The 24,652-nt window shown below is 42.6% G+C and overlaps 2 protein-coding genes across 6 annotated transcripts; one reads left to right on the top strand and one right to left on the bottom strand.

Annotated features, from left to right (window-relative positions):
- The first annotated feature begins 2,625 nt into the window (after positions 1 to 2,625).
- On the top strand, positions 2,626 to 18,648 carry map3k9 (mitogen-activated protein kinase kinase kinase 9). Of its 5 annotated transcripts, XM_044142270.1 has the most exons (12): positions 2,627 to 3,386; positions 5,449 to 5,862; positions 8,471 to 8,651; positions 10,431 to 10,579; positions 10,704 to 10,879; positions 11,552 to 11,792; positions 12,767 to 12,889; positions 13,200 to 13,302; positions 13,431 to 13,543; positions 14,085 to 14,489; positions 14,562 to 14,861; positions 15,725 to 18,648. In XM_044142270.1, the coding sequence occupies exons 1-12, from the start codon at positions 2,981 to 2,983 to the stop codon at positions 16,177 to 16,179; spliced, it is 3,066 nt and encodes a 1,021-aa protein (XP_043998205.1). In that variant the 5' UTR covers positions 2,627 to 2,980; the 3' UTR covers positions 16,180 to 18,648. The 5 variants fall into 5 exon arrangements, with proteins under 5 accessions (XP_043998203.1, XP_043998205.1, XP_043998202.1 ...); XM_044142268.1 differs by having other exon boundaries at positions 2,626 to 3,386; positions 14,085 to 14,861; positions 15,728 to 18,648; XM_044142267.1 differs by having other exon boundaries at positions 14,085 to 14,861; positions 15,725 to 18,647.
- Positions 18,649 to 19,348: 700 nt separating this feature from the next.
- LOC122845821 (tetratricopeptide repeat protein 9A) lies at positions 19,349 to 24,039 on the bottom strand. Its single transcript, XM_044142264.1, has 3 exons — positions 22,915 to 24,039; positions 21,562 to 21,744; positions 19,349 to 20,217 (listed from the first exon to the last, which is right to left on the bottom strand). Exons 1-3 carry the CDS (start codon positions 23,405 to 23,407, stop codon positions 20,135 to 20,137), a joined length of 759 nt encoding a protein of 252 aa, XP_043998199.1. The 5' UTR covers positions 23,408 to 24,039; the 3' UTR covers positions 19,349 to 20,134.
- Between the last annotated feature and the right edge of the window lie 613 nt (positions 24,040 to 24,652).

Genomic DNA, 24,652 nt, shown 5'->3' with positions numbered 1-24,652 from the left:
AAGCCAACTTTTATTCGAGAATATTTATACACTGCTGGCAAAAAAATGTGTAAAGTAATTTTTAACAAAATTATCATATTTTGACTACCTTTGCATCTTCTTTAACATTTCACACACTCTCCTCTCACACACGCATGAGACTAAAATGGTTGCTGGGAAAGCATTTCTGATTAATTTGGCCATATATTTTGAACCATTATCCTCGTAAAGGCCTACTCTGACAACGTTTTTTAATAGGCATCAGTTCAAGTGTCTCATCATTCCACAATGAAAAAACACACAATCTTACCAAGTGTTTTTGGTCCAGTTTCTAGTGCAAATTCTAACTAACTTCGAATAACTTTCCAGCAAGATATAATAACTTGTTTTAGTCAATAATTTCTTAATATTGAGTACCACTGCCTGAAGAATGTTAAAACTAGTTGTTTTTAATCATTTCTTCTGAATTTTTCAGTGAGATTGTGCAGCTGCAGTAAAGAAAATACATATATATATATAAAAAAACTTTTTTTTACTTATTTTGAGGAAAAAGTATATTTTCCAGGGGTTCATTTGTCCAACTCTCTTTTTAATTGTTGGGAACCAGGGTTTTGGGTTTTTTTCTCTGTTCGCCTGCTGCTTCATCCTTTATCCACCAGATGTGTTAGAGGCTGCACACCTGGAGGGGCGTGCCCGCTGACTCAGTCAGCGCACCTGTTACTCATCACCCAATAATCCTGGAGTTTAAGAGGAGCAGACTGCCAGCACCTCGTCGCCTGAGTGTTTGTCAGTAATGGTACTCTGAGCACTCTGAGTTAGCGCTTTGTGTTTTCCTTAGAAGACCTTCTACTAGTCGATTCTTGTTGCCTCTCTCTCTCTCACGCGATTCCTCGTGATGCCTTGGAAGTTTCCCTGTGAAAATCCTAGACCTGGTTTTTGGATTTTCCTTCTTGTGTAAGAGATGGTACACATCTGTCAGTGCATACAGTCTGGCACCAGGACTTGTAATATTAACCCTCATTTCTACAGACCATGATAATCAGATTTTTTAAAATGCTCCAAATCCTTGGGGCAGACTGTGGATAATTACCCACTGGTTGCCCGAGTCCCTTCGTCATCTCTGCAGATTAACCATAAACCGTTCCTGGATTACCCAGCTGGCAGTCGCCTCGCTCCTCTGCTTTCCTACACGCCTGAACTTACCTGTCCGCCCTCCACCGCAGCCTCCATGTCATCCACCCAGAACTTACTCAGTCAAGACCTCGCTCTGGAACCTGGATCACCTTAAGGACACCCACAAAGATACCAAAACCACAAACCAACAGTTTCCCCACTTCTGGGTGGAAGTAACCCGCAAATCAAGTAAGATCAGTTTAATTTCTCTTGAAGTTCCAGTTTTCCGGTTACCTCAAACTCACCATCTTCCTTGCTGCTGTTCAGTGTGCAGACGACCCTGTGGGCCTTCCCCAAGGACCAGACCCTTTCACCAACATTTTCACAATGTTCATATAAACTTTATTTATCTGTTGTCCCGTTCTCCTGGTGTTCTGCATGTGGGTTAAGAAACTGGAACCCAGCATGACATTAATATTTTTTTCTGCTTCGGGAAAAGCATTTAAGATGACAAAGGAGAATTAATTTTTTCCTTAATTTATTATTTTAAGTCGGTAAATGCTGCAGTTTAACTGGGGTTTCCTGCGTGTAAAGAAAGCACAAAAGTGAATCATCCCAAACTCGATTGGATTTTGCAGTTTATTCATTTTACTGCAATCGCTGTCTGCAAACTCTGAATGTTTTTGTTTTCATTCCGCTACATCGAGCAAATGTTGCCTTCCTACATACATGACATTAAGCTCCTGAAAATAGGATACAAATTTGTGTTAAAACTTAACTCGGTAGTTTTTAACTTAAGGATGACGGTTCAGTTTAAACACACATGCACATTTCTTATAAGTAGGACTGTTTGTTGGAAAGCTATTAATGAGGAATTGATTTCATTTTTTACTCTTTATTTAATTCTGCTTTGTTTTACAGAATTGTGCATAAATTCTCCTTTGAATATGAATGTTTTATGCTGAGTATGTTTATCTTTCAAACATTTTAATTTAATGTGCATTAAAACATGCTTTTTTTTTAGCAGAAGTCTATTGATGATACTATTTGAATCGAATCCAATTTGTTAATCTTTGACCTATCTGAGACTCTGCCACCAAAGCCCCGCCCCCTTCTATGTATATGATCTAAAGTTGTTTAGCTCTTTCTCTCCTAACAACAAAACAATTTCTCAAATAGTTAAACTGGCTTTTGAACTGCTGCAGTTCTGAAACTGATTGAATCCATTTAATCAGTTTGAAAGAAAAACAACAAAAAAAAGACATTTATGACAATTTTGGATGTTTTTTTTTTTAAATAATTAATTCTCTTTACTTTCACAACATAATTTAAATACTAAAATTTGCTAAAACAAAATAAAAAAATAAAAAAAATTACCCATTTTTTTCTTTTGCTGAAAAAAAAACAAAAAGCAACGCCTATTGAAGGGGTTCACCCAGGGAACCATTCATGCTAGAATCGCCACTGAGCTGGAACTGCATGCTGGGAGGAGCGGGAGGAGGAGGAGGCTGGGAACTAAACAACTGCTGACGTATCCATGCACCAATGGGATGGCAGAGGATATTCGCAGGTTAGACAGCTAGTTTGGAGAGAAAAAAGGAAAAAAGACCACTGCGTCCAGGATGTCCCAGCGATGATTGGATGCTGGATGGAGCGTGGGGATCCATGAAGCTGCAGTAGCGATGCGCTTTACGGGGTCCAGCAGGGATTGCAAGGGGGACGATGCAGCAGCATAAGGCTGCTAGTTCTCCACAGTGTTTATTTGTGAGATTAAGCGCTACTTAGCTCTCTGTGTGCGTGTGTGTGTGCGTCTGCGGACGCAGGACGCTCCAAACCGCGTCAGGTGGATGCGCTGCAGCGATCCACTTTGCCCCTATGGATCGCGTCCATGGATGTCTTCAAACCTGCTTTGGACAGCAGTTTGAGTCCCAAGGCGTCACTATCTGAAGAAGCGGAGGCGGATGTTTTTCGCTGGCCCAGCACAGCGGAGAGCGGAGGCGGCTCGGCTCAGGATGCGGAGCCCGCCGCGCCGCCACCGCTTCCGCCGCCTGGTGTCTGGACGGCCGTGTTCGAGTATGAGGCCGCTGCGGACGACGAGCTCAGCCTGCGCAGGGGGGACCTGGTGGAGGTCCTGTCCAAGGACTCCCTGGTGTCGGGAGACGAGGGCTGGTGGACCGGTATGATAGCCGACCGGGTTGGTATTTTCCCGTCCAATTATGTCAGCAAAAGGAACGGAACAGAGGAGGAGGCAGGCCTGCGGGAGAGCTCGGTGCACCCTGTGCCTCCTCTGCACCGTGAGTATCCCTATTGTGCATAGAACCTTAAGAAAAAATAAAATAAATAAGAAGTAAACCAATGCCCATCTAAAACACGGATAATGGGGATGGAGTGCTTCTGGCATCATGCTGGAGGAAGCTGCACATTCAGAGTGCTGTGTCACTCCGGTTGGCCTAGAAACAGACTGGCTAGGTATCCTCAGCTTCAGGACCATTATTCAAGTGATGCACCCCAGCTCACTGTTATCCTATGTTATCCCCCAGAAAACATAATGAGGAGAACACGTTCTCTCTTGCATGTAAAATTAGGTTTTAATATATTGTGTGCGTTTGGTTTAAAATATGATGCAATCGTTTTTACACAGGTTTTGCAATAAATAGAGGCTCCAACGGGGTGCCATGACCAGGCAGTTTGCTTTTCCCTACCATGCACAAGTATTTGTAGCGCTAGTGGTCTTTTACTTGATAATGAACATGCGGGAAAGGAGACAAGGGGTGGAGGATGGGAGGTGAGAAGCAATGCATGGCCTTGGGTCAGGAGAGCTGCATCAATATATGATGCACCTGCTCCTGCTCTGACTGAGCTACACAGCACTCAATATTAGATTTTTTAATAGGAACTATGAATTAGTTGTTATATACATAAATTTTTTCATATGTATTTTATTTTTTTTAGCTCTCTGCCAGTTTTGAATACCGTCAGTCCAACCCTCTCGAAATTGTACGTGGCCCACATCAATAGTCACCCTTTAAAACATTTCTGGACGCGCCCCTGTAAATGTACTGACGATGCCAGCTGAAAGGGGATGTGAAGTTATGCTCTAACCACAAATCCAGTATTACTCACCAACACAGTTACAAAAAATAAAAATAAAAATCTCAGATCTAGATAAACCTGTTTTGTTTGGATGGACCATGCTGTCGCAGCCAGTCGTTCACACACTGAGACCGGTGACCTACTTTCACTCACCTGAAATATTCATCAAGGTCAGTCTCGTGAAGCGGCGTCAACTCGCGACGCAGATGTTCCCTTTTCTGAAAACTCTTAATGTCGGAATTTAGTCGATAAATTTACCGTAGCAATTTCGCATACATTTTGTTTTGAAATAGCCTATTTTAATTGATATTTTCAGTTAGAAATAATGTGGATTTAACAGAAAAAATAACGTCTAATTTAACAGAAAAAATAACGTCTATTGATTTAATATAATTTTTTGCGTTTCTGGTTTGTCCACCGTGTTAAACGAAACAACAAATTTAACAGTTGGCTTTGTGATAAACATTAAATATACGTTATTTAGCAAAAACTCCCACAAAGTTAAGAAGCTTAGCTTGCTAGCAAGTTTAGCATTCCCGCTGTTGTTAAGCTAGCTACGCTGGATAAAAGTTTAATTCTTGCTCCAACTAAGAAACCATACCTACTACAAGTCGCAGTTGTAACTTCAAAGAAAGTTAAAATACTATTTAATTATTAAAGCTAAGATGTGGAAAAGTAAAAATATCTCAAAGAAAAATGTCAGAATGCTAAATAGGCTTTGTTTTACACAATAAAGTGGTATTGTTCTTTACAATTCTTGCTTGATTCAATGATCAACGTACAGTTTTTTAATTGGAAAAGCACTTGATTTTTTAAAAAACTTTCTCATAGCATATCTGCTTTGTTCTTAATATAGTTCTTAAACTTTTTTTTCTCTACACTTCACTTTTATCTTGGCATTTTGACTCAGTTTTGATATATATTTTTTCTTTTTTCATCTATTTGCCAACAACAGGGCAAAAGCAAGCAAAAAAGTGTTATTTTTTCCCCTCACCGTTTTCCAAAACTTGATCAAATTGTTACTCTTGACACCATCACACTCTTGACTTTTACAAAGTTGATATAATAGCAAGCACCCATTTAATCGTATTTCTTCCTTCTCCAACTCTAGATTCTATATTTTAGGACAGATACTTGTTCTATCTGAAGCAACACAGTGACTTATGGAAACAGAAAGCATTCTTCTCATAAATGATCTAGTTTGGAGCATGACAAACTTGTTTAATTCCTGCAAGTGTTGTTTCTGTCTCCTCTCCACCGCAGTCTTGGAGATCAATTTCTCGGAGCTCACCCTGGAGGAGATCATCGGGGTGGGCGGCTTCGGAAAGGTCTACCGCGCGTTGTGGCGGGGCGCCAAGGTGGCCGTGAAGGCGGCCCGACGGGACCCTGACGAGGACGTGGCGCAGACTCTGGAGAGCGTGCGTCAGGAGGCCAAGCTCTTCGCCATGCTCAACCATCCCAACATCATGGCTCTTCTGGGGGTGTGCCTGCAGGAGCCCAACCTGTGCCTGATCATGGAGTATGCTCGCGGGGGGCCCCTGAACCGGGCCCTCGCCGGGAAACGCATCCCCCCATGCACGCTGGTGAACTGGGCTGTGCAGATTGCGCGAGGCATGCACTACCTCCATGACCAGGCCATTGTCCCCATCATACACAGAGACCTCAAGTCCAGCAACAGTAAGATTCCCTCACTTTGTGTTTTTAATATTGTCTCATTGAATAAGTGCCAGAACACTGTGAAATATACCACATTCCCGTTTGTGTTGCACTACTACTCTTGTATTTTTCACGGTTAAAGAACGGGTGCGGAAATAAGCAGTTATGAAAGTCCAGTCAATTATACACTAATCTGCACTAGTACGGACTTTCTCACTGATCTACCAGCCTTTTTTATCCCAAGAAAAATTCTCTTAATGCACCTTTAAAGTGTAAAATAAATCTATTAGTGTATTATATTTTTATTATCATTATGTGGTTAGAAACTATGTGCTTCAGAAGTCAAATCAGGAGGAAAAGGAGTTTTGCATGTTTACTTGTGGAGTTGTAATCTTGCATTTTGCCCCAATTGGATCCTGTAAGTCCCAAGCCTATTACTGAGGATTTGCCCAGGGCTCTGCCCCGGCCTCCTCATTGGTGGCTCCGACAATGTGTGAAGTGAGGCCCCCGACTGCCATTGGCTGATTCTGTGGCGATCATCTCGGGAGCTTCACTTTCAAAGTCACTCAGACTTGATGTCATGCTGGACTTCGTGGGGAAAACCCAAACCTTCCCGAGCTTACGAAAGCAAGTGGCCAGAGGCTGACCTCTCTTCCCAAGGTTCTCTTCTGCTCTCTTTTGACGTTAGCCTCTAAATGCCTTCAATAGGTCAGTCATATGAAATATTTGTGTTTCTTTTTATTTTTCGTACTTGTGTTTTACAGTCTTCCAATGGATTCCTTCCTTCCTCAAATGTATTTTGCCTGCGTTTAAGCTGACTTTCAGTCCAACTCTTTCTTCACTTAGAAACAGTTGAAACTTGATATTTTTCATTCGTTGTATAAGATACCCATATAGATTTTTCGGACTGTCAATATTAGCAGGCCTATTTCTGTTTGCTAAATGCCAAACACACACAAGCAATGGACATTTTTATAAGCTCCTGAAAATAGTTAGATGGAATTTTGTCTCATTCCTCCTGACAGAACTGGTGTAATAGAGTCAGGCTGAACATCCCATCCTCAGTTACATCAGATCTAAAACATGTGAAATAGAGGGTGAAATCCAACATAACCACCACCAAAATGCCATGAGTGACGGTTGATCTTCCCACTCTCCCCCAACAATTTTTCTAAACTCACATTTTTATCTTATAATTACCATTATTTCCCCAAAATAGTCTTTGTAAATCCTTTTTGATAGTTTCAGCTACATCTGCTGACAGCCATTCCCATACCAACCCATCGTACCCAAAAGGCTGTGCATTACAGCGAGTTCACACATCTGAAGCACGACGGGCCTCTCTGGAATGGAGCGGGGAGTGACCGCATCTGCAGTCAAGCCTTACGTAGAGCGACAGTAGTGTGTAAAATTGACCTATATACAGCAGTGAGTCATGTTATAATGTTATTTCCTCATCAAAAACATACCTGGAATGAAAAATCCTTTAAACTTCTATGGCAACCATTCAGCTGTGCAACACTCCTGAGTGGACCTAGCTCAAGAGATAAGTCTTCCGAGCTTCTGCCTTACAGAACTCCCATCCTCCGTGACTCTCAGCTCCTGCAGACTAGCCTGCAGCAATTAGCAATCACCTGATAAAATGTTGTTAAGGGTTTAAAAGAGGAGCCATGTTGTGATGACTTCTTGAAGGCGGAGTTTCAGGAAGAGCAGGAGTTTTTTACGAGACAGAGGTTCAATTTCAAGGCCGTACATTATGAAGTCAAATTTCTTTTAAGTCATATTTGACAGCATTTTTAGAGTTGAATGTCACACAGTTACTTGATTATGCTATAAAGTGTCACCATGTGGCTGGAAAACACATAAGACTTTCCCTTTAACTCAGCTGCTTACCTAAAGTGAAATATCACTTTACCCCCATATTTTGGGTAGAATTTCTGCGGAAGCCATTTCCACGGCGTCACAGTGACGTGATGGGTAGATGAAGAGGTGCTTGATGTGCACCGCAGCCCTTGGACACTCCCCTCCTGGGCTGGGCGGGTGCAGCCGCAGCAGATGGCCCGGGCTTTGTGGGGCTGAGAGGAGAGGCCTCGGCTCATGTGTTCAGGATTTTCCCGGACACGTCCGGACGGCGGGGGTGTTTTTCATTGCCCGTTAGAGCAAAATCGGTATGTTGTAACAGACTATTTCAGGAGTTAAACTGTATAATTAGTGCTTTGTATGAGACGTTGGGTTGTAAAAGCATGAGGGGAATACATTAGCATTGATCAAGGGGGAGCCGGTTCTCTCCTCTGGATTGCTTTTGTTGTCGTAGCTCGTAGTAGCTTGGTTTTTACTGTTTATTCTTTCTTCTTCTCTTCTCTGCTTTCATCTTTTCTATCCTTTCATCCTGGCCTTCCAACAACCGCACCCTGTTTTGTTCACCCCCTCTTGTTTTATTTTTTTAATTTGCCGTTGTGGTAAATCACGGTACTCATGCTACTGCTTCATCTCAAATCCCGATGGTGATCATCTGAAACCCTCCACCCTAACCTCCCACCAATCTGCACGCAACCCCTCCTGCCCCTCCCGCTGCCTCCAAACTCATTTCCATTCACCAACCCAACATCCCCACCAATGCCGCACCCAGTCCTGATCCTCGAAAGGGTGGAAATGGAGGACCTCAGCAATAAGACTCTGAAGATAACCGACTTTGGATTGGCCCGGGAGTGGCACCACACCACCAAGATGAGCGCCGCCGGGACCTACGCCTGGATGGCTCCTGAGGTTATCCGCTCATCCACGTTCTCCAAGGGTAGCGACGTGTGGAGGTGGGCGGAGGAAGGAGAGCCCCTGCAGAAAAAAAAAACAAAAAAAAAAAAACAAGCTGCACAGAGCTTAGAAAACGGATAGAAAACGAATCCATGAAAGAAAAGAAAATCCATGAAAAATTGATTTTATATCCACATTTATGCAAAGGTGTGTTAAGGCTATTGTAGTTTGAAAAAAAAAAAAAAGAGGAGGAGGAAATTTCCACCCCAAAAAACTCAGAAATTTTCTGGGGAAAAAAAGCAAGAAAATTTCCAAGTTTGTATAATGGAAGATTTTCTAGAAAATTCTTAAATCTTTAGATTAAACTCAGAAATTTTCTAGAAGAAAACAATTGGAAATGGCTACGTTTGAGAAGTCGCAAATTTGCTAGAAACACCACATTTTCTAGAACAGGGGTGCCCAAAGTGGGTCCTGGAGGGCCGGCATCCTGCATGTTTTAGTTCTCTCCAACAACCACTTCAGCATGTCAAATATTTTCTTAGGCCTTCTAACGAGCCATCATTTGATCCAGGTGCGTTAAACCAGGGAGAGAACTAAAACGTGCAGAATGCCGGCCCTCCAGGACCGACTTTGGGCACCACAGTACTAGAAAAAAGTTTTGAAAATTTTCAACTTCTGAAACTCAGAAAATTTTCAGATGTCAAAACCTGTTGAGTCTTTAAAACAAGAAATTTCTCCCCCTCTCAGCTCCTTCAGACTAGCCCGGAGCAATTAGCAAACACCTGGTGGAACTGCACGTCTACCTGAGCTCATCATAGGAGCTACTTCTCAGTGCAACGCTGGTAAAAACGATGTTAAAGGGTTAATAGAGGAGCCATGTTGTGATGACTTCCTGAAGGTGGAATTTCATAAACAGCAGGAGATTTTAAAGAGACGGAGGCCCGATTTCATGTCGTTTTTTTCATATTTGATATATACAGCATTTTTATAACAACTAAAGGTAACTTGATTGTGCTACAAAATGGATTACTGTCCCTTTAATGATCAGTAAATCTCTAAAGTTTACCTTTTGAAGCAAAATCTTTGCTATTTTTCTAAAGCCCAACTGAATTGGTTTTGACTGGATTTAATAGTTAGAATACAGTGTTTTCATCATGATTACTCTATATATTTAGAATCCCGATCAAAGTAACAATCCATCCGTTCGTTGTCTTCCATCTAACCGAGATCCGGTCGTGGGGTCGCTAGTTCCATATTTCATATGTTCATATCTATATTTCATACTGATACCCTTTTGACTTTTCTGTTTGTCACATAACTACATGCAAATACCGCAGCTCTTACGATCAGCTGCAGAAGAAGAGATACTTCTTTTGCGTATTATTAGCTCTTAATAATACCTTTATTAAGAGCTAATATAGGCATTAGCTCTTAATACCTTTAAGAGCTAAAATATCAAAGTTGCTACAGTGTAAAAAGAATCTGGCGCATTCCTACACGATTCCTTGCTAACTTGATTTGTTTGTAAGCTCTTCTTTTATCTGTCAAAAGACACACCGCTCTGCTTCACACACTCGCTCTCTCTGATCTTGACCTTTTCCATCTCCGCTCGGTATTTACACGAGTGGGGTGCAGAATGATCCTGTTTTGACATTTACCAAAGTAATGTGGCTTTCTTCACAGTCCAGCCTCTTTCAGCAAGCACGCTGTTTAACATTCATGTATTCCTACGCACTGAGATCAAAATGATCAAAAGCCCACGCATCCTGAGTGATCAAGTGAAATTTTCATGCCGTAATCACAAGTCTCTCTGCGTTTTCCTCCTCGTGCGTTGGCAGTTATGGCGTGCTGCTGTGGGAGCTGCTGACCGGAGAAGTTCCCTTTCGAAGCATCGACGGTCTCGCCGTGGCCTATGGAGTGGCAATGAACAAACTGGCTTTACCCATTCCCTCCACATGTCCCGAGCCTTTTGCACGTTTGATGGATAGTAAGTAGAAAAAAATAAATGAATACCAACCCACTTTATCAACTGGGGCACTTTTAGCCCCAGAAATGAACCATGAAATAACCAAACAGAATACCTAAAATGATCTTTTTCTTCTTTCTTACAGACTGCTGGAGCCCGGATCCTCACTCTCGGCCGCTGTTCACAACTATCCTGGACCAGCTCACGGCCATCGAGGAATCAGGCTTTTTCGAAATGCCAGCAGAGTCCTTTCATTCCCTGCAGGACGACTGGAAACTGGAGATCCAGGAGATGTTTGATCAGCTTAGGACCAAGGAAAAGGTGATGAGAAGAGCTAGAACCCCCCCCCACCCCCCCAAAAAAAACCAAACAGAATGTCATTCTTTTATACCTGATTTCTGAAAGACTACAGTGAAGTAAACTTAATTTATATAGCACTTTTCATATGTCAGAAACTGGAAAAGGAAATCTAAAGATAAAACCACCATGTTGTGACAATACGTTAAAATCTATGAAAAGATCGAGCTCCTCCACCTCTTCCCTGGGCTGCTATTGCCGTCTGAGGAAATGCACCGCTTCCATTCAAAAACACCCAGTCAGAGCCAGGAGGAGGGTCTTAGAGCTGCCAATCAACCTTATGTTCACACCTCTCAATGTGCTAATGACAGAGAAACAGATGATAGAGGAAAACCGTTTATCCGCAGTCATTGGTGTCCATGCCTAGCATTAGCATTCATGACAGGCTATGCAGATGGGGAGCAGTAGAACAGTAGAGCTATATATCATCAGCATAAGAACAATAGCACACTTAAAAAAAAAAACGGACATATTATTTGACCCAAGGGGAAAGTATACAACAACAACAAACTAAATAGGTCCCAAAGATTGAGCCTTGTGGTGCTCCTCATTTTGCACACTTGAGTTTGACATGAAACCACTGAAGATGTGATTACACGTCTCTCATAGTTTATTTCTCCTCTCCTCCTCCATCAGGAGCTGCGATCGTGGGAGGAGGAGTTGACCCAAGCCGCGCTGCAGCAGAAGTGCCAAGAGGAGGCGCTGAGGAAGCGCGAGCAGGAGCTGGCAGAAAGAGAGATCCATATTGTGGAGCGGGAGCTCAACATCATCATCCACCAGCTCTACCAGGAGAAGCCGCGTGTGGAGAGCAGGCAGGGCAAGTTCCGCCGCAACCGCCTTAAACTCAAAGATGGAAACAGGATCAGCCTGCCCTCAGGTACAAACAGCTGGCAAGCATCAACGTACAAAAGGAGATGAAATATGCTTGTGAGGCGCCAAAACCTTAGAAATTGGACATTAGCATAGATTTGACTTAAAGCTACCTACTGCAGCTACAACGAAATGTTTCCTTGAGAAATATTGCACGCATTAGAAATTGTTTAACGAAACGCTGTGATATGTTCAGTGCTTTGCAAAGATATTGAGAAAGATATTGACAGCCAACGGACAGCCACCAACTTAAGTGTGTTTTAAGGGTGCATTCATCTTTGAGAAATAGATTCTTTGTTTTTATATTTTTGCTAAAATAACTTTTGGCAAAAAAATGACTCGGGCCATTATTTTAGGAAGGTGACGATATGTGATTGTATATTCACGGCAACCTTGCGAAAGTATTCGTACCGCTGGAGCTTTTCGCTTTTTGTCAAATGACAAACACAAATTCCTGATGTTCTCTTTTCATAAAAGCCATCCAGACAGCATGATGCCGATAAACAGGATGATGTGAGTTGTTGGGGTTTTTTTGCACGCAATTGTAAAAGTGAAAGTATCTTCTTAACCGTTTGAAAAAATATTTTTACATATAAAAATATTAAAAGTGGGGCGTGCATCCCTGCCACAAACCTGGGACACCGTGGAGGATGTTCCATGTATGTTCATGTATTTTAAATTCCCTTTACTGTGATGCTAATAAATAAATTCATTTTTAAGTCACTGTACTGGTAAATACAATCCACCATGAAAAGGACTGTGAATACTTTTGCAGGCTTTTGGAAATGTAGCGCTTCACAATCCACGGCGTAACAAACTCAAGGTTCTTCCTTAGTTACTAGCACCAGAGTTCTGTCATGGGTTGCCAAAGTTAAGTTGTTTCGTCTTCGAAGGATCAAGTTTTTCTTTATTTTGCTGCTGTTACTCTGTTAACTTCGACACTGTCATGGAAGCTAAGGGGTTTCCGTTGATGTCCTTTAGATTTTCAGCACAAAATCACGGTGCAGGCGTCTCCGTCCCACGATCATCGCAGGAGTCTGCTCAGCAGCGGCTCCAGCCCTCCAACCAGTCCGCTCATGCTGCCGCGCCTTCGAGCCATCCAGCGTAAGGACAAGGCTTCTGTTTTTACAAGCAAGGAAACTGGAATTGTTAGCATGTAGGACAGCACTGACCATACGGGAGAAGATCAGGGCCACTGAAAAAAAATGTCAGAGATTAGAGAAAGTCAGAATTTCGAGAAAAATTCTGAATTCTGAGATTGAAGTTAGAATTCCGATAAGAAAGTCAGAATTATGTGGAGGGGAAAAGTCAGAATTCAGACAATATCATGCAAAATTATACAAGCTTGTCTTAACACAAATTTTTAAGTTTAACTTTTAATAATATGTGAATCAAACGTTCAATATTTTTTCAGTTACCCCTGGGGAGAGCTGCACAGAGCTGGAGAGAAAGGGCTCGAGGAAAAAAGGCCGTTCCCGTGGCTGTGGCGTTTATCGGGAGCACAGCGCAGACGCCAGGTGAGAGAACCTGAAATCAAATCCACTTGGACTCCGTTGAACTATTCATTTTGAATTAGTGTTTGATTTTTTTTTTCTTCATTTTTTTAATTCAGTCGGACAACTTGTGGTTTTCTCGTCCGTCACAGTGTGAAGCCGCCCCACGAGGGCAGCAGGCAGCGGTCCTGCAGCGCCCCAAACCTCCGCAGATCTCCCAGACACAGTCCGGCCGTGCCTGGGGTGCCCAGCCTCCTGGAGACAGGTCAGCAGGAACGTCTCAGGCGGTTTGAGTTTGCCTGAGAAATGAAGCTGTTGACATTACAGAGACACATCGACCCCACGCTGCTGCATTTGGTGACCCACAAGTGTGTCTGCAGCTGCTTGACCACGAACAAGCGCTTGCGGAGAAAACAAAAATCTATGAGGGGCCGTTTAGGACAAAAAAACTATGTTCTGCCTCACACACACTACTAAAGACTCATACACACAAAAAAAAGTACGAGTCTCTCACACAGACAAACACAAGTCTCATCCCCATTCATTTGTTCATTGTCATTCATTCATTCAGCCCAGTGTTAGTTCACACACGCACACACACACACAACCACACAGGCATACATGTTCGACCTATCATTCAGAATAGTATGTCTGTATGCCTTGTGTGTGTGAGTAAGAATACTTGTGTGCGTGTATGATATTTTAATAGTGTATATGTGCAATTCCCTCAGCATATATATATATGTTTTTTTCTTTTTAGCTTTTGATGACAACCTATTTGACAAAGTTTTGTTTTGTTTTTTTAGAAAATGAAGATTGCTGTTTCACCACAGAACCAGACGCGGCCCCTGGCCAGTCCTACCTCTGCATTCCCTTCCAGAAAGACGCCCATGCATCGTCCTCCATCGAACACGACGGAGACGAGTACTGCCTCGGCGGCAAGGTTCCCGGAACCCCGCCGTGCAGGAAGAGCCCCGGGGAAGGCAGGCGGTCTGAGCTGGTCCTGCTGGGCTGCGGGGCTCTGTTGGCGGCCGTCGGACTGGGCTGCAACCTGCTCACGCTGGCCCCGCCCGAGGACGGCATCAAATCCAGAAGGGATGCTTTCTTTCACAGAACCGGCGGCCAAAGGTGGAGCACGAGCTCCCCGACCCGCAGGCTGTTCCACAGGGAAAGCCCGCTCAAGACTTCGGCCCCCTCCCTGCCCGAGCGAGGTTTGCCCTCTTCATATACTCTCCTGTCCTTATCGTCGGTGTCCGACTCCAACTCCACCCACTCACTGCTAGGTTCCGACAGCGACGAGCTGCTGATCTGCAGGCTCGCCTCGGCGTCGTCCCGGCCCCCTGCACCACCTCCGCTCTCGCAGCGCAGGGCGCCGGTCCAGACGCCGGTCAACTCGCTGGTCAACATTCATGTGGAGAGCTTCAAGCGGAACCCGCGGCAGTCTCTGACGCCCACACACGTCCCCTGCGTCCCGCCCTCCGCGCGGAGCCTCCGCAGGACCCCGTCGGACGGAGCCATCAAGAAGAACGGCCCTTCCAGTTCACTGGAGCCGCTGCCGGAGAAGAAAGCTTTGGACAGTGCGGGTAAAGGCGTGACATCACGTTTTATGTTGTAGAACTCTAAATGTAATAATTTCATACCGTATTAGGTTGTCTATTCAAAGACATGGAACATATGAAAATGTTTTGAATTATGCCTCGCATAGGAAATAAAAATACAGCATTCCCACATATTTATAAAGAGGCAGTATTATGTAAAAGCTAAAAAAAAATGTTAGCTTTACCTCATGTTATAAAGTTATTTCCTCTTAAAAATAAGGCAGTGTTACTTTGATTCTTTGATGCATGTTTGAGAAGTCCTTTAATCTCCATGGCAACCATTCAGTGGAAAACACCTGGGAGGACCTAGCAGCGCCTTTGAGGTGCAGCTCCTCCTCAGAACTAAAGCTTCCGAGCTTCTGATCTTCCACCTCACAGAGCAGCCCTCCCTCACTCGGGTCCTTCAGACTAGCCAGCAGCAATTAGCAAACACCTGGTGGAAGTGAGAATCAGCTGAGTTCATTAGACGAGCCGCTTCTCAGCGCCACTCTGGTAAAAACTTTGGTAAAGGGCTAATAGAGGAGCCACATTGTGATGACTTCCTGAAGGCGGAGTTTTATTATGAGGAGGAGATTTTTAAAGAGACAGAGACCTATTTTCGAGGCTTTAAATTACAAAGTCAAATTTCTTTTAAGTCATATTTTATATATGACTGAAGGTAACTGAAGGTATCATGTAGTTGACTATGATATAAAATGGTACTATGTGCCTGGAAAATACATAACGCTGCTCCTTTAAGGCAAAAGTCAATAGTTTCCCACAGAGATAGACGGACGGACGGACGGACGGAGGGACTAATCTCCAGTCTGCCAGCGTGTTAACAAAATCTGTTTTTTCTGCTTTAACAGCAGCAGGTGGCTTCAGGGGTTTGAAAGAAGACTCTCCTGAGGTCCCCCGGCTCCCCGACCCCAACGTGGTTTTCCCCCCGACCCCCCGCCGTCGCTGCGCCCCAGAGCGCCCCAAAACCCTGGACTTCGTGGCTCGGCCTCGCCCTTCACCGCGGCCGCGGTGCGACAAGTTCTGGGGGGACTCGCGCGTCAGGGCCAACGGACAAATGCTGGGCAGCGGCGAGTCGCCCGCCTACACCTCCAGCACAGAGACTCCGCCCACCGGGGAGTTCGGCAGGGACTCCGCGGTGCTGCCCACCCCCATGGAGGCCCCGACTCCCTTCTCCCCCCGCAGGAATGCAAACCTGTTGGATGAGTCGGACGAGGGACAGTTCCGGGACGGGACGGTCCCTCTGTGCAGGCCGGAGTTCAGACTTCCCAAAGATTCTCCTTATCATCCAGGATTCTGGTCCTGACTTCTGGACAGAGGTTGCTCCTCCGCTAGCTGGAGGACTGTCACCACTCTATGAGTTTGAGTTAAGCTTTCCCCCATTCTACACCATTCAAATAAACTTGCAATAAAGTTTTGTACTTGCGTTAGTCTAACTGTATTTTGGTAAATATTTATCAAAATTGGCATCTAAAATTTGTGAAATGTCTGTGTTTAGAGACAGCCGGAAACCCCTTCGTATCACGTTCATCAGCTTTAGGTTCTCGTTTCACAAAGCTTTACTCTCCTGTTTCAAGCTTTGGTTTCGATTGTGCATTTACTGAAGTGCACTTTTGAAAATCATCATGAATGTAAGACAACTATTTATTATTATTATTATTGCCAGGAAGTAATTTCTAAAACCTCTTGAGCTCCTCTCCTCCGCCTGTTTCCCGCTCAGGTTCTGGCGGTAGAAGGATTCCCTTTTTTTGCACCGAGTACACCTTCCTCCCCGGTCGCTTCATGTCCCACACATAGGGGGCGCTGTTGTTTGATATAAGCACTCTTGTGTCTGCTTTAGAGCCACATTGTTGCGACTGTAATAAGCAGAGAAAATAAGTTCATCGATTGTCTTTGTTTCTTGCTCCCCCCCCCTTTTTTTTTTTTAAAGACGTTGAGAAACAAATCTTAAAGCTGAAAGGAGAACTTTGTGCTTTTATGCTGCTGTTAAACTGTTTGGATCAGAAATGCAGTTTGTTTCACCCACATGGGAAGCAGGCCCAAGAGATGTGTGAAAGTTTGTTTCTTATTATTTGCACATTTTTAATTAACTTCTTCATTTATTGATTTGTTTGGTGTCTTATTTTATTTTTTATTTTTAATCCTGTATGCCTTGATTTTTGACACCTAATTCTTTATCTGAATGTTTCTGGGACTTTCGGCCTTTGCACAAAGTCATCAAGTCATTTGTTTGTAAGCTGCACTTTTTTCATCGCTCATTTAGGAGGAAACATTTTTTTTAATACATTTACGTTGAAAGATTTATTTTTTTTTACAGTGTTTTTGCCAAGAAATGTAGCTGCCCAAACAAGCACCTATCATCACAAATCGGTTTTTCTTGTTTTTTGTTTTGTTTTGTTTTAATATTTACCTTTGAAGAATTGCAGTTGTATAATGGAAAGAAATTATTAGCTTTCTTCAAAAGGGGATTTTAAAAAATCTGTTATAATTTGGGGTAAGGGTGTAGATAAATTAACCATTTTACCAATCTTAAATAAATATGGGATTTAAAAAAAAACGGAAGCATGGGACAATGCCATTTATTATTTATTTTATTTATTTAATACCTGCAACGTAACTGCTATGAATAATTGAGAAAAAGAGCTGAAACGTGTTTTCACACCCTGCAGCGTCAAGTTATTTATTTGTTTTCTTCAATTTAAGTGACCTAAATTACATAGGAGCTCCTTTTGGTCTTGATACATGGGTAAAATGTAATAACCTCTCCCTCCATACCCCTGTCCCCGATCCCCCAATTGCCCCTCAGAACTGTGAAGAACATGATCACGTTCGATGTGTACCATAACCATCTGTTTGTACTGCAGGTGACGCGACGCTGAGCTCTTGGATGAAATGTGAGCACAAATATGCTGAAAATACTGTTTACTGACATTGTTTGTTGGAGGGGAGGAGTCGATTCTGCTACTGAGTGACTTGTATTTGCACTGGAACACACTGACTCGAGTAAAATCGGAAGAAAACCATGAAACTGTTTTGTTTACTTTCTTGTAGCGCTTTACATGGTGTAAGGATATGCCACACCTATTGTCAGTGGCTCTGTGCCCAGAGCAGCATCGTCTAGGGGGCGGTATGAGTGCACCATGAGTACATGGAGGAAGAAAAACATGGAAAGTTATCCATCGGTATTGACCTAATTAAGTTGTGTTTTGCTTATTGATAAGTCTTGTTAAATATGTGTTTGCGACACCCTTCGTTGTGCAAACTTTGACCACAAACAGAGGCTAGCTAATAATGCTAAAGCTGTTTTTTCTGATCTAAACACTGCTCCAAATTTGGCCACAAATTAAAATAATATGAAATTTGGACTGTATTTCATAATCTCTAGACTCAAATCAAGAATATTAAAACTGGTTTTCATATTCTATATTTTCTAAGTTGAACAGTAGGGGTTTAGCAATATATCCATTTCCACAGGAGAGACGATATACAATGCTCTATTCATGTGAGTGGGATGAGCATTCAGCAATATTTTGGGAGAATCCAAAAAATATTCTTTGGTTATTTTCACAAATAAGGTTAAAAAAATAAAACATCTGAAAATCAACTATTTAGTTTTTAATAATCTGTTATCAGTGTACAGTAACACAGTACAGGTTAGAATGCTGGTATTCAAACCTAGGACCTTCTTGCTCTAAGATAAGACCACCAGGTGTGATTAGTTTATGTATTTTAGATTTTGAACTAGAGGTGATCAAATAGAAACCATTTGATAAAATGGTGAAACAGCCCTTTAGCTGCAGTAGGAATCTGCAAATCAGATGTTAACTTTAGTGTCTTTAGCTGCCAGCTTCTTACGGTATTCATATTCTCAAAATGCTTGCAAGCTGTATTGTACTGTCACTTTGTGAGCTACAAAAAATGTTGTAACGCAAATGATTAACAACAGATTGGAGCAGACCGTCGGGTTTTTGAGTTAAAAAATGTTTAAAATTGACAGGAAATTTGAAATGATCACTCAATAATTATGTGCTATTGGAAGATTAATATCTGAACACCGACTATAAAGTCTTAAAAATGCAAACATTAAAGAAAAAAACTTGAATAAATAAGCAATGGTAAGCCTGGTGGGGGTACAAGTAAAGCCTGGTGGCCCGCCAAGCTGATAATACACAGAGGGAAACCCTGGGTAACTGCTTCCTTTCTTACTTCAAAATAAGAGTCTTAAACGTATAAGGCGTACAGGACAGTTTCAAGTTCCCAGCATTCCCCTACTTTTCTGCGGCTTAGGTCACACTTAATTCACTATACCAAAATAAATCCCTAAAATCACTTTACGTTTGTCTAACTATATCTAACTAGATCCACATTTTGGAGGAGTGATCTGCCTCATAAAAGCACGTTTTGACGTTCAAAGTCATGACCCAGATTATTATATGGATATGAATGTGTAAAAAAAAAAAGAAAAAGAAAAACTATCTTTGTAATTATTAAACAAGTTTATTACACATATACTATTACCGTACACACAAGGAATTTTAAGATACAGTAAATGTTGAGTGATGTGCTTCGTTTTGGCATTAATAAAGACATACAGTTTCCCTTTTCATTTAGATTTCCACGGGATTTTACATAACAGCCTATTTACATATATGTGTGATATGTATCTGGTGTCGTACCATAACCGTGTGCTTCGTGATGCTCTTGTGTTCTTACAGCACCTTAACGTCAGATATAATCAACAAGACAAAAAAACCCATCTGAATTACATTTCTATTTTTAAATAATCAAATAGTAGTAAGGGGAGAGATGTGAGGGTGGCTGCTGCTCTCTTTTAGGAAGGCATTTGAAGCACGTCTTGTGCGAGTGCGCGTGCCGACTTACAGTGACGCAGCACAGCGGAACTTGTCGCTCCGGTTTCCGTCACAGGTGTCGGCCCGGATGTGCAACGTTGGGACCGGCAGTGCATCGGTTTAGAAGAGCTAAAGCGCAGTGTGTAGAAATCCTTGTCAAATCCATTTGGTGCGGTTTCTTGTTCTGGAAGGACAAAACTGAAAAACGAAATTCCGAACCCCCGTAACAACAGACCCAATCCACACAACAAAGTTTAACAACTGGCAACCGTGTGCAGTGCAAAGCCAAAAAAATAAATAAATAAATAAAACGCTAAACAAATATGATTTCACACCATAAGACCTCTGGCAGGTTTTAAGGTCCAAGTGGCACACAGTGGGGCTGCAACTCATGACAGGTGAGACGCCGGCTTACAACGCTTCTTTCTTTTCCTTTTGGGCATTTCGGCGAATCTTCATCTCTGTCAGCTGGATGTAGCGGATGGCGTTTGTGTCTGTGGAGAAATCGGGAGGAAACTGTTGATGCGTTTTCTCATGAAAACGGTCATGAGTGTTTCACTTTGCAGGCATTTGGCCAGTCAGATTCCCGTTGAGGAATCCTCCGGCAGAACCTCAATCAGCTTTCAGTCGTGAGGAAAATGTAGATTAAAAGACGCGTGACAATGTTATTAAAGGGATAGACCAACTCACTTGAAGACGTCCTTGGCGTCTTCAAGTGAGTGTCTTGGTTTCAATTGAGATTAATTGGTCCTGGAGGTCTAATCTGATGGCGAGTCTAAAGCTCCTTTCCTCTGACGGGAACTGCCTCACATGTTCCATCCTCAGTGCAATGTTTCACACAGGAAGGTGATTGATGGGGCACCATGTCCGACCTCCATTTCCTGTCTAAATAACAACATGCTTCTGTTTGCATAAACTACGACGACATGTTTGAAATCGGAGTTGTTTCTAAACGCAGAAATCCGCTTTGCGCTGGCCGTTAGCGTCAGGCTGCATGTCCAGTTGACGTAGGTTTTTACCAAACAAAGACTCAAGGAGGGTTAATTACTGCAGGAGAAACATGAACTGCTTTAAACTGAACTAGTTGAGTGTTTATGTAATATCTCTCTCAAAATATTTTTGAAGACCTTCCTAAGATTAAATGATGGAAATTTAATTTCTTGGAAGAATTTCTACCCACAGACTAACTTTAGGGGTGACAACAACAGCATAGCATCTTCCACGCCACAGTGCACGGTGGATGTTTAAATGATCCCAGCCCGGAGTCTCCGGAGTTTCATGCTTGTAGCCATGACAGAATTTCTTAACTCACAATGAGCTCCCCGGCACACACATTCAACGTCTGCCTCTCGTTCCCTCGTGTGCCTGCCCGGCCTTGTTTGCGGAAAGCATTTCTGCAAGACGCTACCTGCCCCTAGAACCCGACACGATCCTTTCAGATCCACGCATGAACGAGAGAGAGTTCAGCTTTGACATGACGCACGGAGGAGCAACGGCGAGGATTTGTGTGGACCGCGTCTGGGTTTCGAATGAGCAGTCCAATCTGCCACTTCGATTGGGACTGAAATATCTCATCGTTTTTTTTAAACTGAGTGACAATCAAGCTGCAAATTCGTTACGATTTTACTGACAAAGCCTCATCTGACACAAATAAATAAATATGCACTCAAACCTACATGTATCCTCCACGGACTGAACATGCAAAGAATTTTCTTTGAGATGTTACTGTTTGTTTTGTCTTGTTTTTTTCAAGCGGAGAGCCCCCTGAGCTTCGCCACCCAGGGCGTTGAGCCATCCTCCCCCCCCTCCATTTCAAAAACAGTGCTGTGACTGCTGACCTGATGGCTCCTGTTTGTGCGACTCCTTCAGGTAGTACAGAGCCTTCTGGTAGTCTCCCAGGTGGTAGTAGGCCACTCCGGAGCGGTAAAGGGCTTTGAAGTTCTTCCCTTCCTTGAGAAGCACTTTCAGGCAGTACTCCTTCACCCGCTCGTAGTTCACCAGCTCCATTTGCAAGAGGCAAGCTGGAATGGAGACAGACGTAAGGAGGTCACATTTGAACGTTTTTTTCATGTTTCATGCACGTAATGAGGTATTTCCTCCAAGGTGCATATTGTAATTGGTTATTTTTGTTAACCCGACTCACTGGGCATGTAAAGAGAAACGGTTGTGGGCTGTGAGCAGGGCCGGATTTACAAGGATGTGGGCCCCCGGGCTGGAAACCATTTGGTGCCCAAGCCGCTAAAAAAATATAGATATATATAGATCTATCTATAGATCTATATATGTCTATATATAGACATATATAGATTAATTGGGCCACCAGGCTTTACTTGTGCTCACACTCGCTGAGCATCCTCTCTTTACATGCTGCAGGTGTCTTTATACATCAATAACAGTGCTAATAAAGACGCGTTAAAGAGTCTCTTTGTTGAAACAGTCGGAAGTAGAATGGCATCGTTATGGTCAATATGTGAACACACAGGAAGTCTGAGGTCAGGGGTCATTTTTTTAGAACCACAGCCTTCCGACACTCTGACAACTTCATTGAATAAAGAGACAGGTCACGGATAAAGGATAAAAAAAATTGGGACACTTTTAATTAGGATGAAACAACTCAAGTGCACATTTTTTATTTTTATTTATTTATTTTCATTTTAATTGTATTTTTTACGTTTGCCTTTTTAAAGACTTTGGTGTTTACATGGTGTTAATAACGTCTTCTGATAACACCTAACTCCCGGGTCATATTTTCAAATTTCCTTGTCAACTTTAAACATTTTTTATTCAAAGACACCACAGCTGCTGGATGACAGCGCTGGCGCCCCTTGCCATCAGACTTAGAAAGATTTCAAGGGAAACCCCTTCTTGATATGGGCCTATGACTCTTTAATGAAGGATAAATGTTGGCAAAAGATACATTCATAAAAAATACAAATAAAAATCTGTGCCGCCCCCCACAAAAAAAATTGGTTCCCTGGGCTAGTGCCCCTGTAAGCCTCTCCTAAAGTCTGGTTCAGGTTGTGAGTCGTTGCTAGACTTTCTTTCTTTCTTCCTTCCTTTTTATTTATTTATTTATTTATTTATTTATTTATTTATTTATTTATTTATTTATTTATTTATTTATTTATTTATTTATTTTGTGGCAAATCAACAGTGAGTGAGCATCGGAGTGACAGGAAAACGTCTCTTACCAGCCAGGCTGTTGTAACACTCCAGCTCCGCATTCTCCATCGCCCCCTTCTGCTCGTCCGTCAGCGTGCTGGATTTGCTGATGGTCGGCAGGAGGGTGGACGTGGACTTGGGGCCGGAGTCCGGATCCCCCAGCACCCTGCACAGCCCCTTGATCTCCAGCAGAGCGCGGTGGTACTTGCCGATCGCCTCTCTGTATTTCTTATCCTTGTAGCACTGAGTGCCTTGGCTCTTAAAGTCCAGCGCCCGCCTCACGGCGTCAGCTGGCTCACTGTGGGATGGTTGCTTCAGCATCGACCCACCATGATGCCTCTGCTGCAGGAGTTGAAGCTGCTGCTGCTGATTTTTGCTATCTTTCGTCCGGCTGCCGCTGTTGGGCGGCTGAACGCGCTGATGGAGCCTCGGGGAGCCGCTAACGCCGCCGCCGCTGTTGGCGGTGAGGCTGCCTCTGCCGCTATCCACCCTCTCTTCGCCTCCAGCCTGGACCGCACTCATCTTGGAACCGTTTCCTTCTTAATTTCCGTCTACCCTGGCACTCCGTGGTATTTTTTAAAAAAGCCTGGGGAGAGGGAGGTAAAGTGGAGCTTTTCACCGCATCTTATCGCCTGTAGTCGCGCCTTTCGCCTCGTCAGTGTCGCAGCTACGTCCTCTCCGTGCGCAAACCTGCGCTGCGCGATGCGCGCTCCTCTGTTGTAACCAGCTCCCCGCGTGTTTTCTATTCAAGCGAACCGATTGGTCGAACAAGAAGAAAAAAGTAGAAATAGTACGTCCATTATAATTCCCCGACTGAATGGTTCGATTTCATTGTGAGTCTGATAAAGAAAGTCCTGGCAGAAGAAAGTTATATTCGCTTAGTCTTATTTTGGGCGTCTCTTATTGGTTGGTTGTAATTACAGATCACGGTGCTTTTATTGAGAAACCGCTACATTTTACCTCATTTCTTATTTTATTTACATCTTAAACGCCACAAAGTATTTTAAAGGATCTTGTTTTACAGTCAAGAGAAGGTTACCAGAAAAATCCACGGATGCAGTTATCTGTAAATTAGAGAAAATATTAACCAATATAATGTTGAATTGGAGGTATTTTATAGTACACATGGTATTGCTAATAAATATTGTTACTGTGTAAAAAAAAAAAAAATCTTTTTGGATGACTTAAAAACATTATCACAACAAATTTCAAATTTTCACCTATCACTTTTTTTCTGTGCACAAATTAGAAAAAAATATTCTAACAAATTCGTCAAACTAAACCTGAAAAAAACTGAATAAAAAAAAAACATCAATAAAAAAATAATTATCCCTGTTAATGCATTAAAGCAAACGTAATCAACCTTGATCTGATTTTTATTCTACACATAATAAAGTGTATAAAAGGTATTAAAGTGACTGGTCATAACAGCTGTAGACCATGCTTACACCTTTATGCCACAAAGTTTATTGTCTTTCTAAATAAAAAATTCATGTTTGCACGTTTACCTGTCAGTATTTTTTTACTGTTTTTATAGCTAAGCATAACAGATGTGACCAGTGTATAGCAATTTTGCAACGCTCAAACTGTGGTGTGATAAAAGAGGAGATGTGAAATAGGAGGAAAAAAATAATCAGAAAAAAAATCTTAACATAACTTGAAAAAGCTTATCGTATCTTACTGGTACTACAATGTACAAACGTGAAACATAAACAGAAGTTTGCTGCATAGTACTGAAAAATACAACAAAGTAGCTCGTAAAATCTT

The sequence above is a fragment of the Gambusia affinis genome, linkage group LG16 (assembly GCF_019740435.1).
Source record: "Gambusia affinis linkage group LG16, SWU_Gaff_1.0, whole genome shotgun sequence".
Classification (NCBI taxonomy): domain Eukaryota; kingdom Metazoa; phylum Chordata; class Actinopteri; order Cyprinodontiformes; family Poeciliidae; genus Gambusia; species Gambusia affinis.
Note: the sequence above shows the minus strand (reverse complement) of the source record. Positions and strands in the feature narration are given on the sequence as shown.

What these genes read in the sequence shown, in the direction of transcription:
- LOC122845821 (XM_044142264.1), bottom strand. Translation starts at nt 23,407, where the DNA reads ATGAGTGCGGTCCAGGCTGGAGGCGAAGAGAGGGTGGATAGCGGCAGA. An exon ending in GTGTTACAACAGCCTGGCTG is followed by an intron (nt 21,745 to 22,914) that starts GTAAGAGACGTT and finishes TCTCCATTCCAG; the next exon opens with CTTGCCTCTTGCAAATGGAG. An exon ending in GCACAAACAGGAGCCATCAG is followed by an intron (nt 20,218 to 21,561) that starts GTCAGCAGTCAC and finishes ATTTCTCCACAG; the next exon opens with ACACAAACGCCATCCGCTAC.
- map3k9 (XM_044142267.1), top strand. Translation starts at nt 2,981, where the DNA reads ATGGATGTCTTCAAACCTGCTTTGGACAGCAGTTTGAGTCCCAAGGCG. An exon ending in TTTTGCACGTTTGATGGATA is followed by an intron (nt 10,580 to 10,703) that starts GTAAGTAGAAAA and finishes TCTTTCTTACAG; the next exon opens with ACTGCTGGAGCCCGGATCCT. An exon ending in GCGCCTTCGAGCCATCCAGC is followed by an intron (nt 12,890 to 13,199) that starts GTAAGGACAAGG and finishes ATATTTTTTCAG; the next exon opens with TTACCCCTGGGGAGAGCTGC.